This window comes from Pleurodeles waltl, chromosome 9 (assembly GCF_031143425.1).
Source record: "Pleurodeles waltl isolate 20211129_DDA chromosome 9, aPleWal1.hap1.20221129, whole genome shotgun sequence".
NCBI classification, from domain to species: domain Eukaryota; kingdom Metazoa; phylum Chordata; class Amphibia; order Caudata; family Salamandridae; genus Pleurodeles; species Pleurodeles waltl.
Window position 1 is genome coordinate 97,623,548 of NC_090448.1, and position 13,111 is coordinate 97,636,658.

Genomic DNA, 13,111 nt, shown 5'->3' on the forward strand with positions numbered 1-13,111 from the left:
TTGTTTTTAAGCGCAGCCACAGCTACATTTTCAGTTTGAGCCATTTTAGTTTTACTTAACTCTGTAGAAGCCGTAACAGAACATTCAATCCCTCTTGCAATCTCCAGCATTTCACATACCGTGGGATTTCTACAACACAAAAGTTTCTCTTGAATCTTATTGTCAAAACAATTAACAGCTAACTGATCTCTTAAATAGTGATCTAAAGGGCCTTCAAACTCACAAGTGGAAGCTAAAAGTATTAACTCTGCTCATCAGTGGTTTCATGTTGAAACTGTTTTCTTGTGAAAAACTTATGCTTTTCTACAGTGACACTAAGATCATCTTTGAAATGACTTTCGAGCCTCTTTACTGCTTCAGTAAATACATCCCACTGTATGGAAAATGGAGAAAATAACTGTGGTTGATGATCAAAAATTATTTGACCCTCCAGCCCAAGACAGTTATACAATATTGCCTTTTTCCTTACAGCTGAGAAGTTCAACCCATCTATAGCCACCAAATAACTTTTAAATGTTTTAAACCAATGAAGCCACTTTAACCTAGGCACACCTGGCTCTACAAGAAAAGGTACTGGAAGATTAGCAGTTTGCGTGTTTAATATATACAATAAATAAATCCTAAATGAAACACAAATATTGTTACAGAACCATATGTAATTAATCCGATATTATGGATTAATTTCCCTTTAAAACTCTATGTACCAATAAACAAAACTATAGCAAGACATAACTAATATTATAAAGTTCAATTTCTTTTTGTATACATTTTCCTTTCCCTTCAAATGTAATATATATCTTGCACAACAGTATAAATATTAAAAACTATCATATGTAGTGCGATAAGCAATTAATAAGGTGCCTATCACTGTATACGTTGACCCTGAGAAGATGTTGTCAACACTTATGCAATAGGCAGAGAAAAGCGTGCCTATCGTTGTAATTATATTTCTCCAATTGTTGTGGCACAGACAGAAAACGTGCCTGTCGCTGTATTTCTTTAAAATTAAACTGCCTCTTTTCCCAAAATGGCAGATAACATCGTATAATGTAACTTCTGTAGCTGGTGGGGCTTGTATTTAGTAGGCATGTGCCGTCCACATCAAAAGACGATGACGAAGACTGCGTAGGCAACCATGACAAAATGACCCTCCCCGACTGCGCGAGAGCCCCCATGCCGAAAATGGGGTTCATCAGTTTCACAACTTATGAATTTCCAAAGCGTGTATAGTCTTTCCGCACCAATGAACTAGACATGGCAGAATCCAACAGGTGAGGACTCAATAGCAGCTAGAGCAGTGGTTGGTGTTGACAAACTCGTCGCCAAAATATGTTGTGTCGTATAATAACAAAAACACAACTTCATCAAGAGAATATGTCCAGGAAGCTTTATTCTTTTATGCTTCGTCAGCACCGGTGTCCTCACAGCCGTCCAAAGCCATGATCGTCTTCCAACTGTTGTTTCCTCGAACAATGTCAGTCACTAGCACCACTAAAACAAACATTCTAAAATCTAGAACAACTTTACTATATGCATACACATAACAACCACACCACAAATTCCCATCCCTTTTCTTATTCAGTGAGGTGCTAATAGCCAGATCGAATTGTGACAACACAGAAGTTATATAGGGGATATTTAATACAAATCAGCATAAAACAAAATATAGTGTATTCAGTCAGCTGTGCTCTGTACTACTAAGATAAAAGGGGGGGCCTTTATATATCAGGTTAAACAATGAATAAAAAAAACTGTGCACATGCATAAGCGTTATCTTGACTATGTGAGGCTAGGAGAAAGGCACTCTTCTCCTGTACAGCCTTTGACAAGGAATGCACAGAAGGGCTGGGGAAAAAGAGGGAACATGAGGCAGTTTAATGCAGCATTGCAAGGAGTAACATTCTTATGGGGCGGGGAACATCATACCTTATAGCTCATTGCTGAGGGTTATAACTTGTTAAAGGCCCAGAGCCCGAGTTATAGGCCTGAGCCGTAGCTAAGAGCCTATAAAGAGGAAAGGACCTTTAACAACCAGTACAGCCCAAGGCAGAAGGGTTATAAGGATACTAGAAAATTCCATCCAATAAGGTTAGAATGTTCTAAATTAAAAAGGGAGAAATATAAAGTCAGACACTGGAAAGCTGTAGCAGAAGGCTTAAACCAGCCATATGAAGCCCTGAGCCACTTCATTGTCTTCAATAGAGCTCCCACCACGCTGATGTGCTGAAGGAGTGAAGACGGTGGTCTCCTTACACAGATGGAGCCCATCTCAGTATGACACTTCTAGGGATGGGCAGCAATAGCACAATCAGAGCTTATGGGAGAGGGAGGAAACAGCTGTACCTTCAGCATTGTGACAGACATAGCAAAAGATAGTTTGAGATTATTTTAATTCAATGTACACATTATAGAAATCTAAAAACTGAAACACAAATTTACAGTGACTAATAAAGCAATGAAATATAAAATAATTATTGTGAGAAAGTCATCCTTCTAGCATGTTCACCCCAATGCTTTCAAACTGGTATTGGTGGTTACTGACCCTGACTGTGCCCTAGGCACTGCTAAACAGGCCCAGGACTTGTGCTCTGAATAAAAGGTATGTACTAAGGTATCACAGTTCCAATTGGCAATGGCAGACCCTGTAAGTCCTAGTAGATAATAGTGCAAGGGGGATTCCAACTACCTATAAGTCTGTACTATATAATAGGGCATGGACATTTAGAGGCCCAGTAGATTTCCTGTACTGAAGTGTGCACTACTGTGAGCATGCTGTCATTTTTAAAGACAGCCCTGTCTTGCAGACTGTCTTTAAAAAGCAAAGTATATGCAAATTCAACTTTGGAATTAAAGGTACTTCCAAAGTGATAATCTATCTTATTTTTACATATTTCAACCTCCCCCCCATGGTCTCCTCTAGATGGGGTGCAATGTAACTATAAGCAGGGCCATTATAAAATATATTTTATATGCCCTGGTGAGGAAACAACTACACCTGCCATTTTTCCCCATTGTAGATAGTCTGTCAGAGTCACCAGTTCCTCGGGGTCTGCGCACGTTCCCAACACGTCCACCACTGAACAGCTCCAAGACTCTGATAGATAAATCACAGAGGCTAAGAGAGTTCAAGAGGGGAAGAGGGCATTAGGAAGGGAAACAGCTGGGAAGGAGACCTGTAGTAAGAAAAAGGTTAGAACACACAATATGAAAATTATATCTCCTGAAATCAATACTAGACTATGATTCTAAGCATAGTCATTCTAAAAACATGAACAATCTAAGAATTAAGTTTAAAATGACTAAGTTTCAAGATGGCCGGATACCTGTATGGGAATCAAGATGGATTCAATGAAAACTTTCTTATTCAAGTACTTTCCTTTACATGAGAATCAGAAAAACTTTCTGACTAAATTTTAAACCAGTCATATAAATCCTTTTTTGAGAATGCATACTAGGACCATACAATATTGCATCTAGACACTCTGATCTTCTGTGTACTCTTAAAATGTTTCAACACAAATTGTGCATATTGTAGATTTATATATATATATATATATATATATATATAGTAAACACCATAAAAGGATTGTGCACCATGAATAACACAATATGGATTCAGGAAGAACAACTCACATAACTTGTCAACTCGAATATTACATGTTAAATATCTTAGAATAGTGGCATACAATAAACAACATGAATTAAACACGAGGAGAGAATCGTGCGTCTTGCCGATTCGTAAACCACGATGTAAATGCCAAGAAATAACAGCGCACAATGAATAACAAGATCAAAGTACAATGAAACGAATCGCGCGTCTTTTGCCGATTCTTAAGCCACCATGTAAATGTCAAGAAATGGTAGCGTGCAATGAACAACAAGGTTAAAGCACCATAAAGAGAATCGCGCATCTTGCCAATTCTTAAGCCACCATGTAAATGTCAAGAAATGGTAGCGCGCAATGAACAACAAAGTTAAAACACCATAAAACGAATTGCACGTCTTGCCAATTCTTAAGCCACCATGTAAATGTCAAGAAATGGTAGTGCACAATAATTAACAAGATTAAATTATCATGAAACGAATCGCGCGTCTTGCCAATTCGCAAGTCACCCTGCAAATGTCACAAACACTCATGCGCATATTTCACAAGCGCAAAGTACTCTGTCAAATCATAAAAGAATTAGGCCCAAGAACATGAGAGTTCTCGATAACGGCGTCAGGAGGCCAGCCCAACCACTGTCTTACCGCCCAGAACAAGGATCTCCAAATGAAGAATGAAAGTCAGATGTCTGGAAGATCAAATAGGCCACCGGGACAGGAGCTCAGGAAGTAGCTGCTGCTCTGCACCGGGACCTCTGAATAGTGAGCACCTGGAACTGGGCTGGCTCCTTTTTATAGAGTCTTGGCCCAGCCCACAACCACACCCAGGCATGTTGCAGGGAAAGTCTCTAGAAGACCCTGGAAAGGGACCACACCCTAACACACTCTGAAAGCCTGCAGCAATGCATTGCAAATGAACAGCATTTGTAAGCACATTAAAAATAAGTCTTCAGGATTGAACTCTGCAATGCAAAAGGTTAAACAACAACATATCAGCACAATGCATAAATTTCGTTGTTTTGAGAGTGCTGGGTTTTTGCATTCTAGTCGCCAAAAGAGCGCACTGCCCTGGTGTTGACAGATAGTTAGCTCCATAGGCTAAAATAGAAATCGTTTTCATAAGCATAAGTATTGCTTAAAGGAGCTAAAAATGGCATGAAAGGACTCAAATGAATGGTAATAATAAATCCAGAAACTTACCATTGTTGAATTTATCATAACTAATACAGAAAATAGGTTATAAGACTTTCCTTTCTGTAAACTAAATTCCAACCTGTTACAAGTCTCTCCTGATTGGTCATCCCTAACAGGTTTAGCCAGGCTGCTTTGATAAGAAGATAAATGGTCTGCACTTAGCAGAGGGTATCTGATATGGGAAACTGGCAGATGCTGAGGCCAGGCCAGGAAGGGGGCAATGTAAATCAAGTTGGGGTTTCAAAAGGAAGTCAGTCATAAAGGATTGCAGCCAGGCCTATCCTATCCCCCTGAAACCCACAGATAGATAGTGGGCTTAGGAAAGGAATGTGCAGATATCCAGAGTGGGAGTTAATTGAAATGAGCTACACCAGAGGTTTGATTTAGCCATGTCTTGCGGGTGTGGAGGAAAATCCTCCATCTTGGAGTGTTAAAGTGCAGTGCTTTATGGGACTGGATGATGCCACACTTTGGAAAAAGTTGTCATGGCTTCTGGGTGGCACCCTGCCGCTCACTAGGCAAGGATGCCCACTGACTGTCCCGCAAGATGATTTAATAAAAGTGGCTGATGTGCATTGTAGCTCAGTTCTGCTGCCTGAAATCACAAGAGGAAAAAGGACTGCCCTGCTGGAACCTTGGCCTGCAACCCAAGGACTGCACTCTGAAATACTGCTCCTGTTGCCCACTGGAACAACAGCACTAAGGACTTTGAGTTGGTTCAAAAAGGACTCTGGAGTGGACTGCCTGAGAGCAACAGGTTAACAGAGCTTCACCTGCACCATCTCCATCAAGAAGACCCCAGCTGGACAGCCTCCAGCGGCCCTTGAAGGAATTGGCCAGGTGCATTCTAGGAACATAGTCCCAACATCCCAAGGACCATCTTGGACTGGTGTGGATGCCAAAAGATCCCTGCCTGGAAATAATAATAATAAGTAGGACTGCTCTGCTGAACCCGTGGTCTGCACTAAGAAGGACTGCTCTCACAAGGACAGTGCCTGCTGCACACTCTGGGCTTCACAAAAGAGGACTTTGCCTAGCTTCTAAATGATTCAGGAGTGGACTTCAGTGATAGGCATTAAGAGGCTACCAAGAGTCACGGCGTCAACTCCTGCCAGAAGACCCTCCTGGATGGCGTTGGGAGCGCTGTAGTCCCAGGGTCTCAAGGAGCAACTCAAAGATTCTTGAACCTTGGATTGGGGTTGTGGACCCCTTTCCTGCATCAAGAAACACTTCTGGAAGTGAATGTAAAAGAGTTACATTGTAGACAGCTGGTAATCTTGACTGTGTGCCAGTCCAGTGCAAACTTTTTTTTAACCCTTTGAGTGCTATTTGCTTCTAAGTGCTAGTTTTACTTTTCATCTTTAAAAATTCATATTTCTGGTTCCCTATATTGGATTTTTGTTGTTTTGGTATAATTTTAATGACACAAATATTTACTATTCTTATAAATTGGTGTGGAAATGCTATTGTATTTTGTGTCTTGCTTATTTACTGTATTGGTGTATTTGAATGCTTTACATACCTGTCTCCTAAATTAAGACTGACTGCTCATTGCCAAGCTACCAGGGATTGAGCCAGGGGATACTCTGTCAGACCTTGACTGGACCTGACATTGTCTTGGGGCATTATTGCTAGTGGCAGAATGTACTTACCTCTACTGATAACCAGTCTCCAGCCTACAAATGTCTAAAGCATTCCATCAATCAAAGAGAGAAAACATAAATGTATATCCCATAACTCTGACGCTCTCTGCTTTTTATTTGATTTTAATGTGAAAATCCTTTAAAAAAGGGTGCGGTGTGCCAGGTGTGCCAAACCTCTTATTGGCAGGCACCAAATGAATGCTGTGTTTTTTCAGTCAAACCAACTGGGCTACCACACCTGGCAGAAAGCATATGTAACAGAAATGCCAGGTCTATATATTGTCTTGCGAGCTAGAGGTCTTTCGCAGCCCTATAAGGAAAAATTACTGGAAATGGGGGATGTGGCCAGATAACCACTGGAATGTTGCTTTTTCAGTGCAAAGAACTTTTGATACCTTTCATTATTCCTCACAGATTGCAAAATTCAAATTATTTATATCTACTTTTCAATTAGTATGAAACTCTGCATAAAGTAAAGAAGCAAACTTTCGCTCTGACCGAGGGTCTCTCGGCACGTGTTTCCACCGTTCTATATACAGGGAGTGCAGAATTATTAGGCAAATGAGTATTTTGACCACATCATCCTCTTTATGCATGTTGTCTTACTCCAAGCTGTATAGGCTCGAAAGCCTACTACCAATTAAGCATATTAGGTGATGTGCATCTCTGTAATAAGAAGGGGTGTGGTCTAATGACATCACCACCCTATATCAGGTGTGCATAATTATTAGGCAACTTCCTTTCCTTTGGCAAAATGGGTCAAAAGAAGGACTTGACAGGCTCAGAAAAGTCAAAAATAGTGAGATATCTTGCAGAGGGATGCAGCACTCTTAAAATTGCAAAGCTTCTGAAGCGTGATCATCGAACAATCAAGCGTTTCATTCAAAATAGTCAACAGGGTCGCAAGAAGCGTGTGGAAAAACCAAGGCGCAAAATAACTGCCCATGAACTGAGAAAAGTCAAGCGTGCAGCTGCCACGATGCCACTTGCCACCAGTTTGGCCATATTTCAGAGCTGCAACATCACTGGAGTGCCCAAAAGCACAAGGTGTGCAATACTCAGAGACATGGCCAAGGTAAGAAAGGCTGAAAGACGACCACCACTGAACAAGACACACAAGCTGAAACGTCAAGACTGGGCCAAGAAATATCTCAAGACTGATTTTCTAAGGTTTTATGGACTGATGAAATGAGAGTGAGTCTTGATGGGCCAGATGGATGGGCCCGTGGCTGGATTGGTAAAGGGCAGAGAGCTCCAGTCCGACTCAGACGCCAGCAAGGTGGAGGTGGAGTACTGGTTTGGGCTGGTATCATCAAAGATGAGCTTGTGGGGCCTTTTCGGGTTGAGGATGGAGTCAAGCTCAACTCCCAGTCCTACTGCCAGTTCCTGGTAGACACCTTCTTCAAGCAGTGGTACAGGAAGAAGTCTGCATCCTTCAAGAAAAACATGATTTTCATGCAGGACAATGCTCCATCACACGCGTCCAAGTACTCCACAGCGTGGCTGGCAAGAAAGGGTATAAAAGAAGGAAATCTAATGACATGGCCTCCTTGTTCACCTGATCTGAACCCCATTGAGAACCTGTGGTCCATCATCAAATGTGAGATTTACAAGGAGGGAAAACAGTACACCTCTCTGAACAGTGTCTGGGAGGCTGTGGTTGCTGCTGCACGCAATGTTGATGGTGAACAGATCAAAACACTGACAGAATCCATGGATGGCAGGCTTTTGAGTGTCTTGCAAAGAAAGGTGGCTATATTGGTTACTGATTTGTTTTTGTTTTGTTTTTGAATGTCAGACATGTATATTTGTGAATGTTGAGATGTTATATTGGTTTCACTGGTAATAATAAATAATTGAAATGGGTATATATTTGTTTTTTGTTAAGTTGCCTAATAATTATGCACAGTAATAGTCACCTGCACACACAGATATCCCCCTAACATAGCTAAAACTAAAAACAAACTAAAAACTACTTCCAAAAATATTCAGCTTTGATATTAATGAGTTTGTTGGGTTCATTGAGAACATGGTTGTTGTTCAATAATAAAATTAATCCTCAAAAATACAACTTGCCTAATAATTCTGCACTCCCTGTACAAATGGTACAGCCAGGGAGAGAAGTCACTGGGCTGATGTCCGACTCCCACCTCATCCAGGTAAGAGGCTGTCAGCCATTTTTTGATGTTTTAACGAGGATGAAGTGCAGTTTTAATGACCATGTGCTATAGAACGTTAATTATTGAGATTAGAGAATGACCTTTGGAAGCTGCAGCAGTTTAGGCGGATCCTCTGTCCTTCTTTTAAGAAATCCTACAATAACGATATGCTTTTTCCTATTATGCTTGCTAAGCAATGTCGTCTGACAAGCATTGTTACATGACAACATAACATTTTCTTTAATAGGGACCTAATGTGAGGAACACAAAAAACTGAGATTTATACTATGATTGGCTAGTGGTTCACCATTAAATGCTGACCAAAGCAGCTATTCGATAGTTACCATTTATACCCACGCTATGAGAATTAAGGTTGTTCAACCCATTGTCCGCATATTCTAATTAATCTACAGTATTTAAGGAGACCCTCCCAGGTAGTGACATGAAGCCATGAGCTCTACCCCACTACCCCAGTCATTTATTCTGCGCAAGTCCAACCCCTCTGGTTAATCTTGTGTTGTAAATCGTGCACTTAAAATGCAGAGAGCTGTTAGCAATATTTATTAAATAAATATTAAACAAAGTTAGATGAAATATATGAATTGTAACCTGCTGTATTGCTTTTTTTTAATTATTTTATTGCATTAACGTTTTTATATAGTGTGCACAAGGTAACAGGGTATCAGAACACTTTACAGTGGAAAGTACATAGGGGCATATTTATGAGCCCCTTTGCGTCACTCTTGCACCACGCAATGTAGTCCAAGAGCGACGCAAATGAAAAATGTAAATTATAGTCATGTGTGCTGACTTTCATGAGTAAATCTCGAGTAATGTAACGCAGCGCAAATCGCTGCATTGCATTGCTCTGCGTCATGGAGGCGTTTCCATGGGTGTCACATGGGTGTTCTCACGCAACGTCCCGCAACGTCCATTGATTTTGACGCATATTCAGATTTACACGAACAGGTAAACCTGGGAATGTGCCAAAAAGATACAACGTCCCAGGTGAGGTGTAATGAGGAGAAAATGTTTTAATTCTGCTCGTTTTTTCCTTTTTCTATAAATCAGCACACACAGATGGAAAAGCCTCAGGGGATTGTTTTTGCACAGGAAGGTGCCCCTTCCTGCACTAAAACAATCCTGCATGCAACGCTGGCACCCTTGCATCAGTCAAGGGTGCCTGCATTGGCGCTAGGCAGCCTTTAGTGCACCAGCGCAAGGGAAAGGATGGGAATGCACCATATTGTCTTTAAATATGGCACATTCCTGTCCTTTCCCCTGTCACGCAGTGCAGCGCATCAAGATGAGTTGCTGTGCTGCCCTGAATGACTTGGCCATAACTATGGAACTATGGCCCATAGTTTGATAATATAGGGCAGGTGTAAGGAAGGGGGATTCAGAGGTGGTCACCACAAACCAATTAAAGGAGAATTAAAAATAAAAAACTGGTAAGAGTTAGATACACAGATGATTGTGAGGTGGGCCAAGAGGCATAACAGTTTTAATAGAGTGGGTGATGGATAAGGGATTATGAGCAATAACCCTGACAGCTGCAGAAACAATAGTCAACCAGCTTCTCTACATCTCCAACATACCAGATGAAATACTAGTGACAGGGCTGAGTCTGATGACTGCATGGAAGGCGAGGAAAAGTATTGATCAAGGACGAAGATCATAAGTTCTCGTTTGAAGGTGACTAGGGAGGGCAGAGTACGAATCGATAGTGGATAAACATGTCATACTGTCAAAGCACATGCATAAAAAGAGAACATTGTTTGTCAATTTCTCGGAATTTAAGCAATAGAGCATCCGGGCTTCATAACTGGTGGGAGCATCTACATATCTTTAACTTACTTGGCAAATGGTGATATCTATCAGGGTTTAGGTTTGGGCCTATGCTGGTGTGTGTGTCGGTGTGCCATCACTGAGAGCCAGTTGTGTGAGCGCAGCACGGGGGTCATGTGATCAGAGCACCCAATAACAGAGATCAAGCATGCTGCAGCATGCAGGAGTGCCTTTAGCGGGGCAAGGTGAGTTTGGGAATACACAATAGGATAGCTTTACCATATTTGATTGTTGTGAAATAAATTGGAGTGTGCTGCTGTATTTGAAACTCACATCACAGAAGGAATGATATGGCGATAACTGAGTTGAGTGAAATCAAAAAAAATAATTGCCTTTCTAAACTATATTGATTGTTGGAACTATGGTCAGGACCAATGGTATTATGCAGGGAAGGAGAAAATGCGGCAACAAAAGGCAATGATGTGGCATAATGAGGCACAGTTTGTGATAGCATTACATCATTATTTTTCCATTTCTACTCGTGGTAAGACTGTCTGGGCAAAGATTTTCACATCGATAGTACGTGTTTAACAACAAAATGCAGCAATAGGCACCTTTCCGTCTGCAATCTAGGACCTAAGTACCTTTCCGCCTAGACATTGAGTGACCCACAGTGGCCTCAGTGGACCAGGAATGGTGCTCCTGGAAGCCAGCAGCCTCCACCCACCTTGCAGCTGCTTCAAAAGATTAGAGGCAGCAGCCCACATTGAGCCCCATGGAGCTTGATCAGTTCCACTGAGAGGGACCTCAAGTAAGGTCAAGCAGGTAAGATGGTTGCTCGTTTGGTGACCCGGTCAGGTGGAATGGGGAAAGACAGACTAATAATATTGATCACCGCAACAATGAACAAATACATGGAGCAAGCCTTGGGCATCTAGAACATTATTTAGTGTTTGCTAGAGCGATCATAGGATCAATTTTCATTTCTGTTACTGACAGGAATATAACGACAGCAATCAGCGAATTCTGTAAACACTGGGTACCAGCTACCAGTAACCAAACAGCTGCTCGCAAAACCTTTAAAAAATGAGCAACTTGTCCTAGTGATAGAGGGCACACCAGCAGTCATCACCATACCACTGGTACAGGGATCTGATCACCTACACAAAAAGCACTGCAGTTGGTTTTAAGCTCGTCCACACTCACCACAGCCGGAGAAGTTGACTCATGATGCAGCCTTGACCTTTTCCTGTTCCCATGTTCCCGTTTCCTCCGATCCTGGGTAACCCAGGTTAATCACATGTGAGTAGGGTGAATCATTTAATGGGTGGAGAATGAAGGGATGTGGCCAGTGCTTAATTTGTGCTTGTTGTGCACCGGCACTTATTTTTGAGGGCCGGGGCTTATTCTTCTGCCTCAAGCATTTGCTGCGAGCAAAGGACACATATTGGACAGACGGAGGAAGGGAAAAACGAAAAAGCGTCACAAAGGGAGAAAGTAGAAAGCTGCCAGAGTGATCTGAAGGGGCAGGGATTGCCTTTATATGGATTGAAGAGGGCCGAGATGGCTTCAGGATTACGCCGCCTCAGTATTCCGTGTACAAACATTTAATTGCTGCAGCCACGTGTTTAAGAGGAGAACTTTGGGCACCGGCACCTTTTTATTTACAAATTAAGCACTGGATGTGGCAGACATGTTTGACGAAGATGAAATCGAACCTTTTGAGGCACTGAAGGGCTAATTTGGCTCATCAGAAACGGAGTTTCTAGGTGCTCCCAGATTTGCCACTGGGTAATGCATAATTCAATTCTACCCCATCCGACATCTTACTCAGTTTGAGACTTATTACTCACTACAGATGGGACAATGTCAGTACTTTACCAAATATTACTACACGCTTACCCTACTGGTAGGACAATGGTGCAGATGAGATAGGAGGAAGAATATGGGCGTGCATTCGCGACCAGAAATGGGAGGATATCTTTGCCAGGTCATGCTTTACAACTTGAAACACCAGGGTGGCATTATATTAGTATTGCACATCAGTTAATCTACACGGATGGGACCCAAGATGTTCAGGAGTGTGTTGGGGTGGGGAGAGATACTTGTGGAGAGCAGACCCAGGTGAAATTGAAATGATGTCATCATAATTTGCATTATTTTGGGAATTCCACGTTATGCTGTTATGCAAAATTCCCGAAATGTTGCCATTATGCTACATCGGGTACTTAGGCTGCCTCTTGCTGTAAAATTTCAGGGCGGAAGCATGCGAAAAATGCAATCAACCAGCACGTGAGAGGCTCTTTTTCGTGGAAACTGATTTTTTTGCCCAAGATGCATCTTCGGGTCACAAATTGATACAAGAATACATTATGCTAAAATATAGTGCTAAATAATGGATTTACATTGAATTGTCACATGATTACGTATATTTCATGTATTTTTCCTGAAATTTCCTATAATTACCCAAATTTCGAAAACTGCTAGTAGAAAGGTACAATTACATGCGCTTTGTGGTATGCCCTAAACTCGAAGTACTGGACACATATTGTTAACGCTGTTGACTCAATGTCTCAAACTGCAATGCCCCCAGATTCCCATCATGTACACTACTAGATTTTCCCCAACAGAAAGACTTATAGGGTACGCTTCCTTACCGGGAAACAGATGTTTTTGGGGGTACTTGCAGATAGGAAGAATGTCACGGGGAAAGGTGGGTAGGCC

The 13,111-nt window shown here is 41.7% G+C and overlaps 1 protein-coding gene across 1 annotated transcript in view; it reads left to right on the forward strand.

The window, feature by feature from the left end:
- IL5RA (interleukin 5 receptor subunit alpha) overlaps positions 1–13,111 on the forward strand; it is a 295,593-nt gene that overhangs the window by 118,923 nt on the left and 163,559 nt on the right. The window contains exons 4-5 of the mRNA XM_069206360.1: positions 6,895–6,974; positions 8,538–8,599. Of these exons, the coding sequence (XP_069062461.1) occupies positions 6,895–6,974; positions 8,538–8,599 (142 nt within the window). The remainder of the gene's footprint in view (positions 1–6,894; positions 6,975–8,537; positions 8,600–13,111) is intronic.